This window comes from Notamacropus eugenii, chromosome 1 (genome assembly GCF_028372415.1).
Source record: "Notamacropus eugenii isolate mMacEug1 chromosome 1, mMacEug1.pri_v2, whole genome shotgun sequence".
NCBI classification, from domain to species: Eukaryota; Metazoa; Chordata; class Mammalia; order Diprotodontia; family Macropodidae; genus Notamacropus; species Notamacropus eugenii.
In genome coordinates, this window is record NC_092872.1 from 63,866,508 (window position 1) to 63,881,454 (window position 14,947).

General features: G+C 39.6%; 1 protein-coding gene across 5 annotated transcripts in view; it reads right to left on the minus strand.

Annotated features, from left to right (window-relative positions):
* The window catches only part of INVS (inversin), a 244,110-nt gene that overhangs the window by 28,438 nt on the left and 200,725 nt on the right, over positions 1 to 14,947 (minus strand). For all 5 annotated transcript variants that reach the window (XM_072604510.1, XM_072604503.1, XM_072604529.1 and 2 more), the window contains one exon: positions 11,227 to 11,439. In XM_072604510.1, coding sequence (XP_072460611.1) covers positions 11,227 to 11,439 — 213 coding nt within the window. The remainder of the gene's footprint in view (positions 1 to 11,226; positions 11,440 to 14,947) is intronic.

Genomic DNA, 14,947 nt, shown 5'->3' on the forward strand with positions numbered 1-14,947 from the left:
TTCACAAGTATAGAAAAATTGGAGTTGTAAAAAAGAAAAACTAGCAGATGAAGCTGCAGAGTATACATAAACTGTTTAATTTCGAAGTAAAGAGAGATCAAATAAAGGACATGCAAAATGAGCATTTTCCACTAAGCAAGGTTTCTGTGGATGGCTTGGAGACCCCAAAAGCTTCTTCAAGCCTTTGATTCCGGTAAGATCCAACAAAGCATAAGATTAAATAACCAATATTCATAAAATGCTTTAAAGTTTTCCAAGCATTTTACATACATACTCCTACTTGAGTCTCACAATAATCTGTGAGGTATGTACTATAAATTTTATTCCCATTTTGCAGATAAAGAAACAGATTCAGAACTGGTACTCTATCTACTATGCAGTAATATCTTTCTAAATGGCATAGATGGATTCTCCAATAGATAAGTAGTTGACTCTAGCTCCTCCCCCACAGCCCATTAAATACCTGTAAAAAAATGATTCTCAATAAATTCTAGAGCAGCAGAAGCCACAGAGTGACAGAGAGAAAGATATTTCCAGCCCAAGGTAGCTTGGAAGGCCAACAGGAAAGGTCTATCACACTGGGCATGGAGCTGAGTGCAGCCCAGTCTTGGCTGCACAGTACAGGGAGTAACAGGACCAAAACAGGCCTCGGGGGTAGAATTCCTGGCAGCAGCTGTGGTTCTCAGATCCCTCAACCCATAAATGCCAAAGACAGCTTCAAAGGTTAGTGAAAAGGTAACAAGGGAGCAGGGTACTCCCTTAACCCTGGCCCCATGTGGTGGTAGTGACAGCAGCAATGTCCATTTGTGGAGCCCTTAGCCTAAAGCCCCTGGGGGAATTGTGCAGCTAATCTGAATCCCAGCTGCTAGCGTGCTGGGAGTGAGGAGGAGCACTGGCATGGCAGCAGAGCTGGAGGTGGTTGTGGAGAGGGAATTATACTTGCAGATTCTGGACAGAAAAATTTTTGGTTGCTCCCAGACCAGTGTGCAGGCCAAGAGAGGAGTAAACTCCTCGCCCTTGATTGTGCCACTGTGGAGGAACTGAGAACTTACACGTCCCCAGAGTATACTCTCCTCTTGACAAAGGACTCAAAAATCAAATAACTGGCTGGGAAAATGCCCCAAAAAGGGAAAAAAATAAGACTATAGAAGATTACTTTCTTGGTGAACAGGTATTTTCTTCCATCCTTAAGGATAAGGAAGAACAATGCATACTGTCAGAGGAAGTCAAGGCCTCTGCATCCAGACCTCCAAAATAAATATGCAATGGTCTCAGACCATGAAAGAGCTTGAAAAGTGAGTCACCAGCTTGCTAAAGGAGACCCAAAAATGCTGAAGAAAATAACACCTTTAAAAATAGGCTAACTCAATTGGCAAAAAAGGTCCAAAAAGTTAATGAGGAGGAGAATGCTTTAAAAAGTAGAATTAGCCAAATAGAAAAGGAGGTTCAAAAGTTCACTGAAGAAAATAGTTCTTTAAAAATTAGGATGGAGCAGATGGAAGCTCATGACTTTATGAGAAACCAAGAAATTACAAAACAAAACTAAAAGAATGAAAAAATGGAAGATAATGTGAAATATCTCATTGGACAAACAGCTGACCTGGAAAATAGATCCAGGAGAGACAATTTAAAAATTATGGGACTACCTGAAAGCCATGATCAAAAAAAGAGCCTAGACATCGTCTTTCATGAAATTATCAAGGAAAACTGCTCTGATATTCTAGAACCAGAGGGCAAAATAAATATTGAAAGAATCCACAGATCATCTCCTGAAAGAGATCCAAAAAGAGAAACTCCTAGGAATATTGTAGCCAAATTCCAGAGTTCCCAGGTCAAGGAGAACATATTGCAAGCAGCTAGAAAGAAACAATTCAAGTATTGTGGAAATACAATCAAGATAACACAAGATCTAGTAGCTTCTACGTTAAGGGATCAAAGGGCATAGAATATGACATTCCAGAAGTCAAAAGAACTAGGATTAAAACCAAGAATCATCTACTCAGCAAAACTGAGTGTAGTACTTTGGTGGAAAAAATGGTCATTCAATGAAGTAGAGAACTTTCAAGCATTCTTGATGAAAAGACTAGAGCTAAAAAGAAAATTTGACTTTCAAACACAAGAATCAAGAGAATCATGAAAAGGTAAACAGGAAAGAGAAATCATAAGGGACTTACTAAAGTTGAACTGTTTACATTCCTATGTGGAAAGGTAATATTTGTGACTCTTGAAACTGTTTTCAGTATTTGGGTAGCTGGAAGGATTATACACACACACACAAACACATGCACACATATAGACAGAGAGCACATGGTGAGTTGAATAGGAAGGGATCATATCCAAAAACTAAAATTAAGGGGTGAGAAAGGAATATATTGGGGGGAGAAAGGGAGAAATGGAATGGGGCAAATTATCTCACATAAAGGAGGCAAGAAATAGCTTTTTCAATGGAGGGGAAAAAGGGAAAGGTGAGAGGGAAAAAGTGAAGCTAATTCTCATCACATTTGGCTCAGGGAAAGAATAACATGCACACTCAATTTGGTATGAAAACCTATCTTACACTACAGGAAAGTAGGGGAGAAGGGGATAAGCAGGGTGGGTGGGGGGGATGATGGAAGGGAGGACAAATGGGAGGAGGGAGAAATTAGAAGTCAACACTCTTGGGGAGGGACAAGGTCAAAAGAGAGAATAGAAGAAATGAGGGGCAGGATAGGATGGAGGGAAATATAGTTAGTCTTATACAACATGACTATTATGGAAGTCATTTGAAAAGCTACACATATGTATCCTATATTGAGTTGCTTGCCTTCTCAGTGGGGATAGATGGGGAGGGAGGAAGGAAGAGAAGTTGGAACACAAAGTTTTAGGAACAAATGTCGAGAATTGTTTTTTGCATACAGCTGGGAAATAAGAAATACAGGTAATGAGGTATAGAAACTTATCTTGCCCTCCAAGACAAGAGAGAAGATAGGCATAAGGAAAAGAAGGGATGTTAGAAGGGAGAGCAGATTGGTGGAAGGGGTAATCAGAATGCTTGGTGTTTTGGAGTGGGGGTAGGGGAGAGATGGGGAGAAAATTTGGGACTCAAAATTGTATGGAAATGAATATTGAAAACTAAAAATAAATAAATATTAAAAAAAAATAAAAAACAACCGAATTGATAAGTGGTCAAAAAAGTGAATAGTGAAGACAATTACATATTACTAACAACCATATAAAAACTGCTCCAAATCACTAAGAATATGAGAAGTAAAAATTATAATAATCAAGGTTTCTCTGTACACCCAGCAAACTGGCAAAGATGACAGGCGATGGAAATGGTTAATATTGAAGAGGTTACGGGAAGACAGGCACACCAATACATACTTGGTACAGCTTTAAATTGGTTCTATCAACCTGGAAAACATTCAGAATTATGTGAAAAAAAATGACTGATACACCTTGACCCAGAGATCCTACCTCTAAAAATGTACTCCAAAGGAAGTCAAAGAGCAAAAGAAAGGTCCTATATACCAAAATATTTACAATATCAATTTTTGTGATGACAAAGAGCCAGAAACAAAATTCATGCCCCAATTTATTCAGTCATTTCTCAATTGTTGGGCCATTTAGTTTATTGCCAGAGGGTTTTTTTTTTGCAATTACAAATAATTTGCCATAAATATCTTTAAGCAACTGACTTTTTCCCTTCTCTTTTTTGCTGAAGTGCTAAGATTATTGTAGTAGATGTTCAGGAAATATCGAAGAATGAAGCAGTGTTTGGTACCAGATTCTCTAGTAATGGGACTCCAATAGCATCATTGCTTCACCAAGTCCTGGAAGTGAAGATGGGTGGGGGTAGGATCTTTTGGGGTTGCAAAAACTCCTAGAATAGTGGGAACAGCAGCTAATAGGCTGTGAGGACTTTGGAATTAGAAGGGAGAAAGGGATGGGAGCATGTCTTACAATTCAAAATTGATCTACAGTCTGGACAGACTTTAAGCCTCAGTTTAAAGGGAAGCTACTTGTACACAGAGCTTTAAAAAGAAAAGGTGAGGAAGAAGGGTGAGGGGGAACATCTGAAGCATTTTCCCAGTCACTGGTGAAGTCCATTTAGTTTCCTTTATGCAGCCTGATATTTGCTTTTCACAAATTTTAGTTCTACAAGTTTTTCTTCTTCTTCTTGTATATTGGGGATGAGTTCATGATCTATGGCAGAAATGGTCTGACACTTGTATTTGTTCTTCTTCATAGTGGTTAGAGAATAACGCCATCCTCTTCTTGGGAAAAGTGGACAGATGGTACGTGTCAGAGCATGCCGCGCTATCTGATACTTTGATTTGACTCGGATTCTGTAACATGGTTTGCTGACTGTCAACACACTAACTCACAGCACAGCAAATGACAGGTTAGTTATGCAGTGTGTCATCAGCAGCTCCTGTGATTCATATCAATGCCAGTAGGAGTCATTTCAGTGCAAGCTGTCAGGGAAAAGCATTAACTCTATCTGTCATTTGCTATCTTATCATGTATGCTCCACAGAAGAGGCTGATTGAACCTGGGCGCCTGAAATGCTGCTAATTGATCTAAAAACTGTACTCCTGGCAGGCCGGGCTCCTGCATTCCCTCTGGCATTGATAAAAGTGGCTGATTTCAAATACTAATATTGGCATTGCACAAACAGACAATATGTGGGTGTCTTGTCTCCTGCTTGGTATAGATCACCCTGCCATTACCCTGGTGTTTGAACTGATAAATTAGACCTTACTATTCACAGAACAGTCATTTTGCTTCCTCCAGGAGAAGCAAACAGCCCACTAGCCGTACCTGCTGCTCAGTCCATAAAAGAAATGAGACAGTCAATGCACCATCAGCCCAGAATGAGGCTAGACCTTGTCACTTGCAGATGAGTATGTCAAAGGCAACAGCTGCTCATACATGCTACTCATGTTAATCAAATGATTTTTCTGTTGATCAGGGCCCTGGGGTTAGGGATTGGGATGGAGAGGCGGATTATTCCCCTGATGAAGTTTTTTTTTTTATTCCTCCCAACTGAATAGAAGTAAATGGGATAATCATGGAGGGAGCAATGAGACAGTTACTGAATGTGTAATTAGAGCTTTACTTTAATAGTGGTATGAAATTAACATTAAAAAAAAATCTATATTAGACTATCTATATCTAAGCCTCTAGTTAGCCCACTCGGTACATGGCTCAAAGTAGAAGAGGACATTTAGGGAATCTGATGCTGTATCCATTCTTGTACAAAGAGTCCTTACATTTAAGAGAAAATTCAAACCCATTTGAATTCACCATTCTAATATTAATAGTGACAATGCAACGCTATTCCTGACCCTGCTCAGCTCAGTGACCATTTCAGACCCATTTCTGCTTCTTATTAGGAACCACTTATAACTGCATCATTGGAGTTTCATTCTTGAGAGCTTTCCAGCCCTTCTGAATCTTGGACTATGAGACTAGGGATCCCTTATCAGAAATCTGCTCTCCTTAGAGGACACAACAGGTCATTTTCCATGTCCCCGTTCTGACTGTGAAATCCCATGGCTACTTAGAACCTTTCTATACCTTTTGCTTTGCTAATTGGTATTCCCATTATTGGTCTGACGTGGCTGTAGAGGAGCAGCACTCCTAGTGCTTCTGTGACCTCCTGAATAGAAAGTGACTTTAGCCAATATCAGAGAAGTGGAGTTCTTCAGCATGTTTGAGTATTCTCATCTTTAGGAGAGATTTCAGAGACTTCAGAGATAGGAACCCATGGCCTGAGAGTCAAAAAGGGAAGTCAGCTCAGAAATGAGATGAAATTTTCAATGCATGCCCTCATATCAAGTTGGTACACAGCCACCTCTTTTTCTTTTGTTTTCCTCTTTCCTCATGTTCCCAGGTGCTGACAGGATCTGTTCCTTTTCCCTATTATCCCCAGTATTTGGCACAGTGCCTAGCACACAGCAGGTGTTTAATAAATGACTGTTTGGAGGTAAGGGCAGAGACTGAATTCCATTTTTTTGTTTTGCCTTGGAAAAACCTATAAGCCTAAGTTGAAAAGATTTGTGAGACAGATGATCAGGAAGATGGTCAGGGTCATAAATACTTGGTAATAGATAGTTGTCCATATGTGACTTGAGAAGCATCAGAAGGGTTTCAATGGTCCAAATACCTTCATTATCAAGTGTCACAAGTGTCTATAATTCCAGGGAACTTCTCTCTGAGATACTATTTTAAAATGTAAATATTCCTGGGAGAATAACATATTACACCATTACCCGTTACAGAATAAGCAACTTATTAATTCTTCTTTTCTGGATCATCATTATGTTGCACCTACTTCTTGTGAATATTCCCCAGGGCTCTGTCCTGGCCTATCCTCTCCTCTGTCTCCATACTCCCTTGAAGTCAAGAGTTCCCATCACTTTAGTTACAATTTCTATGCTAATGACTTCCAGATCTACGAATCTAGTCCTAATCGCTCTCCTGAGCTCTATTACTACATCTCCAACTACCTCTTGAAAATCTGCCCCTAGACAGACCACAGGCATCTCAAACTTGATGAACCCAAAATGAAACATTACCTTTACTCCAATCCTCCACCACAATGCCATCCTGCTTCCCAAATTTCCAATTTCTATTGAGGGAGCAATCATTTTTCTAGTCTCCAAAGTTTGCAGTCTCAAGTCCTTTACTCTTCCCTCTCCTTCATTATGTACTTCATCAATGGGAAGCCAAACTTTGTCAGTTTTGCCTTCCTATCTCTTAAGTCCATTGCCTTTTCTGCACTCACGTGGGCACCACCCTAGTTCAGACCAGCACCCTTCTCATCTGGACTTCTGTACTTGCCTCCCTGCTGCCTCCTATCTCTCTCCTCCAATACATCCTCAATCCAGCTGGTAAACTGATATTCCTAAAGGACAGGTCATGGTCTGGATCCCTGTTACCAAAGATTCCTATTAATTCTGGGAAAAAGAAAACTTCTCTGCTTGACATTTAAAACCCTTTGCCATCTGACTCCAGACTATCTTTCCAGACTGCTTTCACTTCCTGTACTTTATCTATACTTCTATTAAAATGCCCTCCTTGTTTCTACCTCTATATGCAACATTCTGCCTCCATGCCTTTGCAGAGATCGTACCCCATGCCTAGAATGCTTTTACATCAACTCCATTTAAGCCTATTTCCTACTTCCATTTAAGGATCAGCTCAAGTGACATCCTAATATAGAAGATCATCCCTGATCCTCTCAGTTGTTACTGCTCCCCTTGAGCCCAAAATTATTCTGGAGTTACTTGGTGTCTCTGTTGTATTTCTTTTTCTGTGAAGATATTGCTTTCCTCAGGAGCCTGTTAGCTACTTCAGAGCAGGGACTGTTTGGTTTTGGTCTGTGTCCTGAAAATCCAAATCACTTAATAAATACGTGTTGAATTTAATTGAATCAGATAATTTTTATTTTTTTATGGGAGGGAGAATACTACATAGCTAAGGGAGAAGACACTAACAGATAGGGAGGTGGTGTGGAAAGAAAGAATGTTGGATTGGAAATAAGAGAACCTCGGTTTAAATCTTGTTTCTCCCAATTTCTATAGTGATTCTGCTTTTATAGAACAAAGAAGCTAGCAGAGAATGAAATGCATTCCTAGATCTTTAATTAGCTAATTTACTTAACCTTTCTGGGCTTCATTTCATCATCTGTAAAATGAGAAGGTTGGAATAGAGTCCATCTAAGATCCTTAGAGGTAGCTAGATGATTCAGTGGATAGAGAAGACCTGAGTTCAAATTTGACCTCAGACACTTACTAGTTGTGACTCTAGGCAAGTCACTTAACCTTAATTCATTGGAGAAGGAAATGGCAAACCACTCCAGGATCTTTGACATGAAAACCTCATAAAGCGTCACGAAGAGTTGGACACAATTTAACAACAACAAAGGTCCTTTCTAGCTTTAAATCTTCCTACCATTTTTTAAAGTAAAGGAAGGTGACAGACACCAAAGAAAAATGTTTCATAACAGCTGGTTCTAGTTAGGAGCTTAATCAATTCCAACTTTCACATTTTGATATTTATAAATACATGTTACTGTGCCCCAACATCTCCAAGTCTGGAGAAGTAGGCAGGTCACAGGTCAGGCAGCTATAGGTAAATCTGAGCTATGGGTCAGGGCAGCCTAGGTGTTATAATCCCTGCCCTAAAGGTATTCACCGTTTATGTAAGGAGATGACAATATATCTGAAAAGGAAAATTCTCACCACCAACAGACATTTATCAAATACTTATGATGGACAAGAGACTACATTAGAAATTCAAGAACGTAAACACTAAATAAACTGTGATATATACAGGAGTGGACTCATAAATGATTAACAACTGGCTCTCTGAAAACAAAATGTCCATTTTTAAGTTTAATCTGCATTATTAACATTTTCCCATCATATTCTAAAAGCTAGACAATCAACAAAGCAGCAGACTCCGCCCGGATTTGTGGTGCTTGTGGAGTTCAGAGACGTAAATGCTCACATTGAAAATTTAACCATCAGCTCTGGAGATTGAGCTGCTTTCCTCCAGCACACCCCTGGCTTCAGGAGTTCAGTGGAGTATGAGATCAGAGTGGTTAGGGAAAGCTTTTGGCTGAGTTTAAACCATGGATGGGCATAGATTGGTGAAGAGAATGAGAAAGGGTATCAAGGAGAAGGCAATTCTAGAGATTTAGAATATTAAAATAATTCTCCTGCCTCATAAAAGCAATTTGTCTATTTTTAATATCACTTCAACATCTTCTTATCCCTAGATTTTCCAGGTATAATTTGAGTACTGTGTCTTACAAGAAGCCTTCCTAATTGCTTCCAATTATTAGCTGGAATTTACAAACACAAAAAATGACAAAATCTATAGCAATCAAATATAAAACATTTACTTATCTGTGAACATGTCCTTTCTCTCTCCTCTCATGTAAGCTCCTTGAGAGAAACGGCTATTATTATTTCTTGTCTTTGTTTACCAGATTCTCACATAGTGTCTGACACATAGTAAGCTGTTAATAATTATTCCTGTTGAACTGAATGTTAGTGGCTAGGATAACTCAAAGAAGGAAGGAAGGAAAGACATAATGATTTCTTAAGTGCCTACTATGTGCCAGGCTTTATGTTTAGCACTTTATAAATATTATCTCATTAGATCCTCACAGCTCTGGGAGGTAGGTGCTGTTATTATATGGTTATTATACAGTTAAGGAAACTAAGGCAGAGATAAAATGACTTGCCCAGGGTCACACAGTTACTATGAGTCTGAGGTTAGATTTGAACTCATGTCTTCTGTACTCTAGGCCTATAGTACCACCATCACACCACTCAGCGGCCTGGTCAAATGAAGGATGCAAAGGAACTTGCTGAGACAAAATGATGTCAAGTCATTTTCAGTTTTTAGTAATTTAAGGTGCTGATGTCAGTACAAGAGTAACGGACCTTGAAAAATACTTTTAGACTTCATAATATACCTTGCATCTGATAGATACAGAAATGTAAGGAGAGATTACTAATCAGTTTCATAAGTAGCGTCGAATGTCTTTAATAAGCACAAAGAAGAAAAAACACCAATAAAACACTAAACTTGGTTAAATATTTTAATATTCTAAACCTCTTCACTATCTCCAAGTTCTCCATTCCTGACTTTGGATGTTCATTGTGCCAACCTGACCTCTAGGTCTTAGTGATGATTTTGTCCTTACTAAATCTGAGTGGGGGGTAGGGGAGTAGGGTGGAGGGTGGTCCCCTGGAGGCCCAGCACCAGAGTGGAGAGAGCACTGAATTGGGATTATAAAATTCATGTTGGAGCCCTGGCTGTGGGATCTTTGGCAGATTACCTAACCAACCTGTGCCTCAGTGTTTTCATATCTAAAACAACAGTAATAGATCTTACCACATCTAACTCATAGGATTGTGAACTTCAAATGAGATAATATGTCAATGTATATGTGTTATGTAATTTGTGTCCATGATTCCAGAGGGTTGAATCTAATAAGGAAAGACAATAGGAATAAATGTAAAAACCTACATACGGTTAAAAAAATAAACAGCTAAGTGCAAGATAGGAAACGTTAAGGAAATAGTATTTTTTGTACATGTATATCTCCATGTGTGTACACACATGTGTATATGTATATCTATGTATACACACATAGGTACATACATGCATACACATATACCTACATATATACCTACATACATATACACACCTGGGAGTTTTAGTAGGCAGCAAACTCAATATGAGTCATCTACATAACATGGCAACCAAGAAAAGCAATGTAAAAGTAAACTTCTTTAATAGAAATAAAGTCCCTCGAATGATGGAGCTCAACTGTCAGAGATTTTTGAAAAACTGTAGAAAATGGTCAGACCACGGACAGCTAGAATGTTCAATTCTGGGCATTGTATTTAGAAAAGAAGATTGACAAGATACAAGGAGTCCAGAGAAGGATAATCATGCTACATTTAGGCCATTTGAAAGAATCCAGGATGTTTTGCCTGAGAAGAAAACATTTCAAGAGAGGGAGGGATAACTAAAAGCAGAGTTGAAGGTGTATATGAAATGGGGTTTAGATTTGTTTTACTTAATTAGAGACAAAACTAGAAACACAAGATGGTGGAAGTGTTTGAGAGGCAGATTTAGGCTAGATGAAAGGAAAATTTCCTAACACAATTGTGCAAAAGTGGAACCACTCATTCAGTGGTGAGTTCCTCATCATCATATGTATTCAAGTGAAGCCTGGATGACAAATGGTTATGGCCATGGATTGTATCACCTGACTTCTGGTTTCCCTCTTAAGCCTACAATTCTGTAGTTCTATGACAAGGAAGAGGAAGGCAGCAGCATGGTTTCGATCCTTACTTAGCCTACTTTATACTTTTGCCTGGGGCTGTGAAGATTGCTGGGACAAGGAAAACCATCTCCATGCCATCTTACTGGGTTACTTTCCCAGTTCTCCTAAGTCTTCCTAGTCCATATTAGTCTAGTATCCTTTCGTTCAGCCTTTCGATCGTTCCAGCATTTTCCTGCCTAGTTTCTCTCTCCCCTTTTGGGAGAAAGAAGAGAGAAAAGAAAGGTTAGCTTCTTATTCTCATGAGATTCTCTCCCTTAGCAGCTCCCTGCTTCGTCTTTGTTTCTCCTGAGTACTGGGGGGGCCCCCTTAGATTGCAGCCCCCTCCGAAGGGAGAGGGCTCATGGATGCACTCCAAGGGTCAGACTTACTTGGCAGCAGCATCCTTTCTCAGCTGTTCGTGCTTCATTAGGAGATTTTTTCGGTCCTGAAATGCCTTCCTGACCTTGTACCCTTTGTAGACAGCCTGGATTTTGAAGGCAGCGATGTCTTGAATAGCGGCTATTGACAGAGCCCCGTGCTCCAGCATGAACTGAATTACTTCATGGTGCTCCCCAAGCAAAGCATAATCAAGAGGTGTGTACCTAAAACAAGGAAATAATATTCAATCACAAGAACAATGCAATTCAAACGACGCTTTGGTTAATAGTTAGGTCTAGATTGGTGAGAACAATGAATCCCCCGAAGGATTTAAATGTATTCAAATTCGCACTATTCCAAGTTATAATTATGTAAAAATATGATCATTGGTTCCAGCCTAATGGAAATGTGCAATTCAAATTTGAATAATGATACCACTTCTGGAGATTCATTATCCTCAATAATAGGGATCTAGCCTTCACCATCAGTGGAATTCTGTCTACCCCCTACACTCAAATTGCAAAGATCTGCACGACACCTTACGAATTCCCAGATTCTCAGCTCCTGGTTTCTTCTTGTTACACTGGACTCAGTGCAAAACTACATGCATTGAGGAAAGGTAGGCCAATGAGTGGCGTAGCCTACCAGCTCATGCTGTTTCCATGCATTTCATTTTCCCTCCAGGCTTGTTTGGGGGAAGGGATGGGAGAGAGGGATGGAAGAAGGCAGGAGTGGCTACTTAGGGATGTCAAAGAGCCACAGAAAAATGATTCTAAGATTTTCTAATGCAACCTATGGCTCAGAACTCCAGGTTCTGGGACTATGGGGACCAGATTCGATTGTGGGAACTTAAAAAAACCTCACTATTTAGGGGAAATCTATCTAGTCCTCTAGAATCAAAGCACCACCCTGTGGTCCCCATAGGAGGGAAAAGCACTTGAGATACAAAGATGACTCCTCTCTAGTGAGCCAGAGCCTCCCACAGGGACCTGTACAGTCTTCTAGACTTACTGTACTACTCTAAAGGTCAGGGTTCCCTGCAAAGTAATTTCAACCTTAAGGTTACTAGGGAGTCAACTCCATTTTTTTTTCCATTACACCCACTCAGGTCATGCAATTCATGGCAATGGTAGAGGGCAAGGGTATGCTCTTCCACATTGTGACCCCTGGCTACTCTTTCTCCCTTCCCTTGGCATCTGTGGCAGCACTCTCAGTCAAAAAGCTAGACCACGGAGAGCACTGCACGTCAGACAAAAGTGTCTTCAAGCAGATCATTTGCTTGATTTAATGAACCCCTTGCTTATTAAGGATCTCACCTACAACTATCAAGAAATGACCCTAAATATCCCAGAGCTGATCTCCAGGACCAAGTACTGTCTACTCAGTCTGTGTACTCCCTGTGTAAAGTATGCCTCATTTGGTAACAGGATCATATCTGGATGACAGTCTCTGTGTTTTCTCTGCTGCCAGTTCTTGCTTGGCTTCTGGGATGTTCTGTTTTCGCCCAGATGTTCCTATGTTTTACTAACATAGGAACAGATAAAACCTATCTTCCTTTAATTAGATTGAGCTAATTTAAGGGTTAAAATTATATTTGCTGAGGAATTAATGTGGAAAGCAATATCAAACATCAAAAGGTATGAAAGTCTAAGACAGCTATTTTTACATAGATGTAGGGATAATCTTCAGTTAACCCTGTCTGACCTTGTCCCAAATCCCTCCTTATTTCTCCTGGGAAAGTTACCCCTTCCATTTAACCCTTCCTTATGGGTAGAAAAGAGAATAAGGTCTCAATCAATTCTTTAGGCTCTAGCTAACCCCTTGAATTCTGGGTTCCCTTGGGATAAGACATTTGTTTCAGGTTGATTTTTTCCAATCCAGGAAAACAAAGCCCAAACATTTTGCTATCTCTTTCTGTGGTGCATTTCTTCTTCTTCTTTCTTTCCTCATCAATACTGACATTTCTATAGTACTTTAAGGTTTATGAAGTACCTTATGCATATATGATCTTATCTGATATCATGACTGAGGGACTGTAAAAGATATCTTGAGAGAGTGAGTCAGACCTGAGTTCAAGTCCTGCCTAAGACACTTCCTAGCTATGTGACCCTGGGCAAGTCACTTAATGTCTCCCAGTCTCAGTTTTTTCATTTGTAAAACATGTCACAGAGCTGTATCAAATGAGATACAAAATATGTGAAGTGCTTGACAAAACTATCTGAATGTCAATTGTTACCACTACTGTTGCTGCTGCTACTACTACTACTACTACTACTACTATGACTACTTCCCATTTGTTTCTTAGGGTTGTGTACTACTAGTTTCATGTGGGAAATTAACTGCCTTTCAAAATAAGTATGGAAATAAAAATCCACATGATGATATAGAAGCAGGAAAATAGCTCAGTGGACAGAAGAAAAAGGAAGACTTGAGTTCAAATCCTGCCTCAGACACTTACCAGCTATGTGACCCTGAGCAAGTCACTTACTTCTTCGAGCCTCTGTTTCCTTATGTGTAAAATCAGGGGGTTTGACTCAATGGCCTCTAGCATCCCTACTAGCTCTAAATTCTATGATCTCATTATCATATGTAGTAGATAAAAGGTGAGTGCTGAAGCCAGAAAGACTTGGGTTCTAGCCCTGTCTCTGACACGTACTAGTTGTGTCTCCCTTGGATAAATCACTCAACTTCTTAGTCATTCAGGCAATTCTCTAAAACTGTAAATTGTTGACATGCGTAGTTAGCGGGAGTTTCCATCTCAGGGAGTTCTTCACATCAATAAATCACAGTTCTGGACCAAACAAAAAAAAATAATACTGAAATAAAGAATTGTATCAACTTTTAAATAATTTTATTTCAATACAGATAATGTAAATTTGGGGTAGCTAGGTGGGACAGTGGATAGAGTACAGGCATGGAGTCAGGAAGATTCATTTTCCTGAATTCAAATCCAGTCTCAGATACTCACTAGCTGCGTGACCCTGGGCAAGTCATTTAATCCTGTTTGGCTCAGTTTCCTCATCTGTAAAATGAGCTGGAGAAGGAAATGGCAAACCACTCTAGTATCTTTGCCAAGAAAACCCCAAATGGGGTTAGAGAGAATTGGATATGACTGAAAACAACTGAACAACAAATAATGCAAATTTAATTATCCATAGCCTTTCATATACCAGGTCTTCCAAAAATCACAGTACAATTCAGGCTTCAAAGTTCGGAATGCCTTGTTCAACGTACGGTTATCATAATCTGGTTTATGTTACTTCTGGTTATAGGGCTTAACTTGGCCAAATTCTGCCTCTACCTGCAGAATACCAGACATCTTGTTCTATGGAAAACAGAAGCAAAATGATAATAAGTTCAGGGTTTATTCTGCTGCTACAAAACAAAGAAGCCCAGCTGAGAGAAGAAAGGTAGAATTGAAGTGCATTCAGCAATTGACCACACTGTGATTATCGTCATGGAGACTGTCTTTATCCCAAATTCAACTCAGCAACATTCAAGCACAGTGAATATTACCACTGGTATCAGAGTGTGGCTGTCAGGCATTTATTGACTGAAAGCCAGCAGCAGTAGCAAAAATGATGCTTACATAGTCCATCAAGTGAAATGGTTAGTGTCAATGCATGAGAAGGTAAAATTAAGACCTACTTGATGGTAACCAGGAAGGATGCAAAGCAGATAAAGACAAGAAGAGAAGACACAATTGAACTTGCCATATAGGAATTGGTGGAT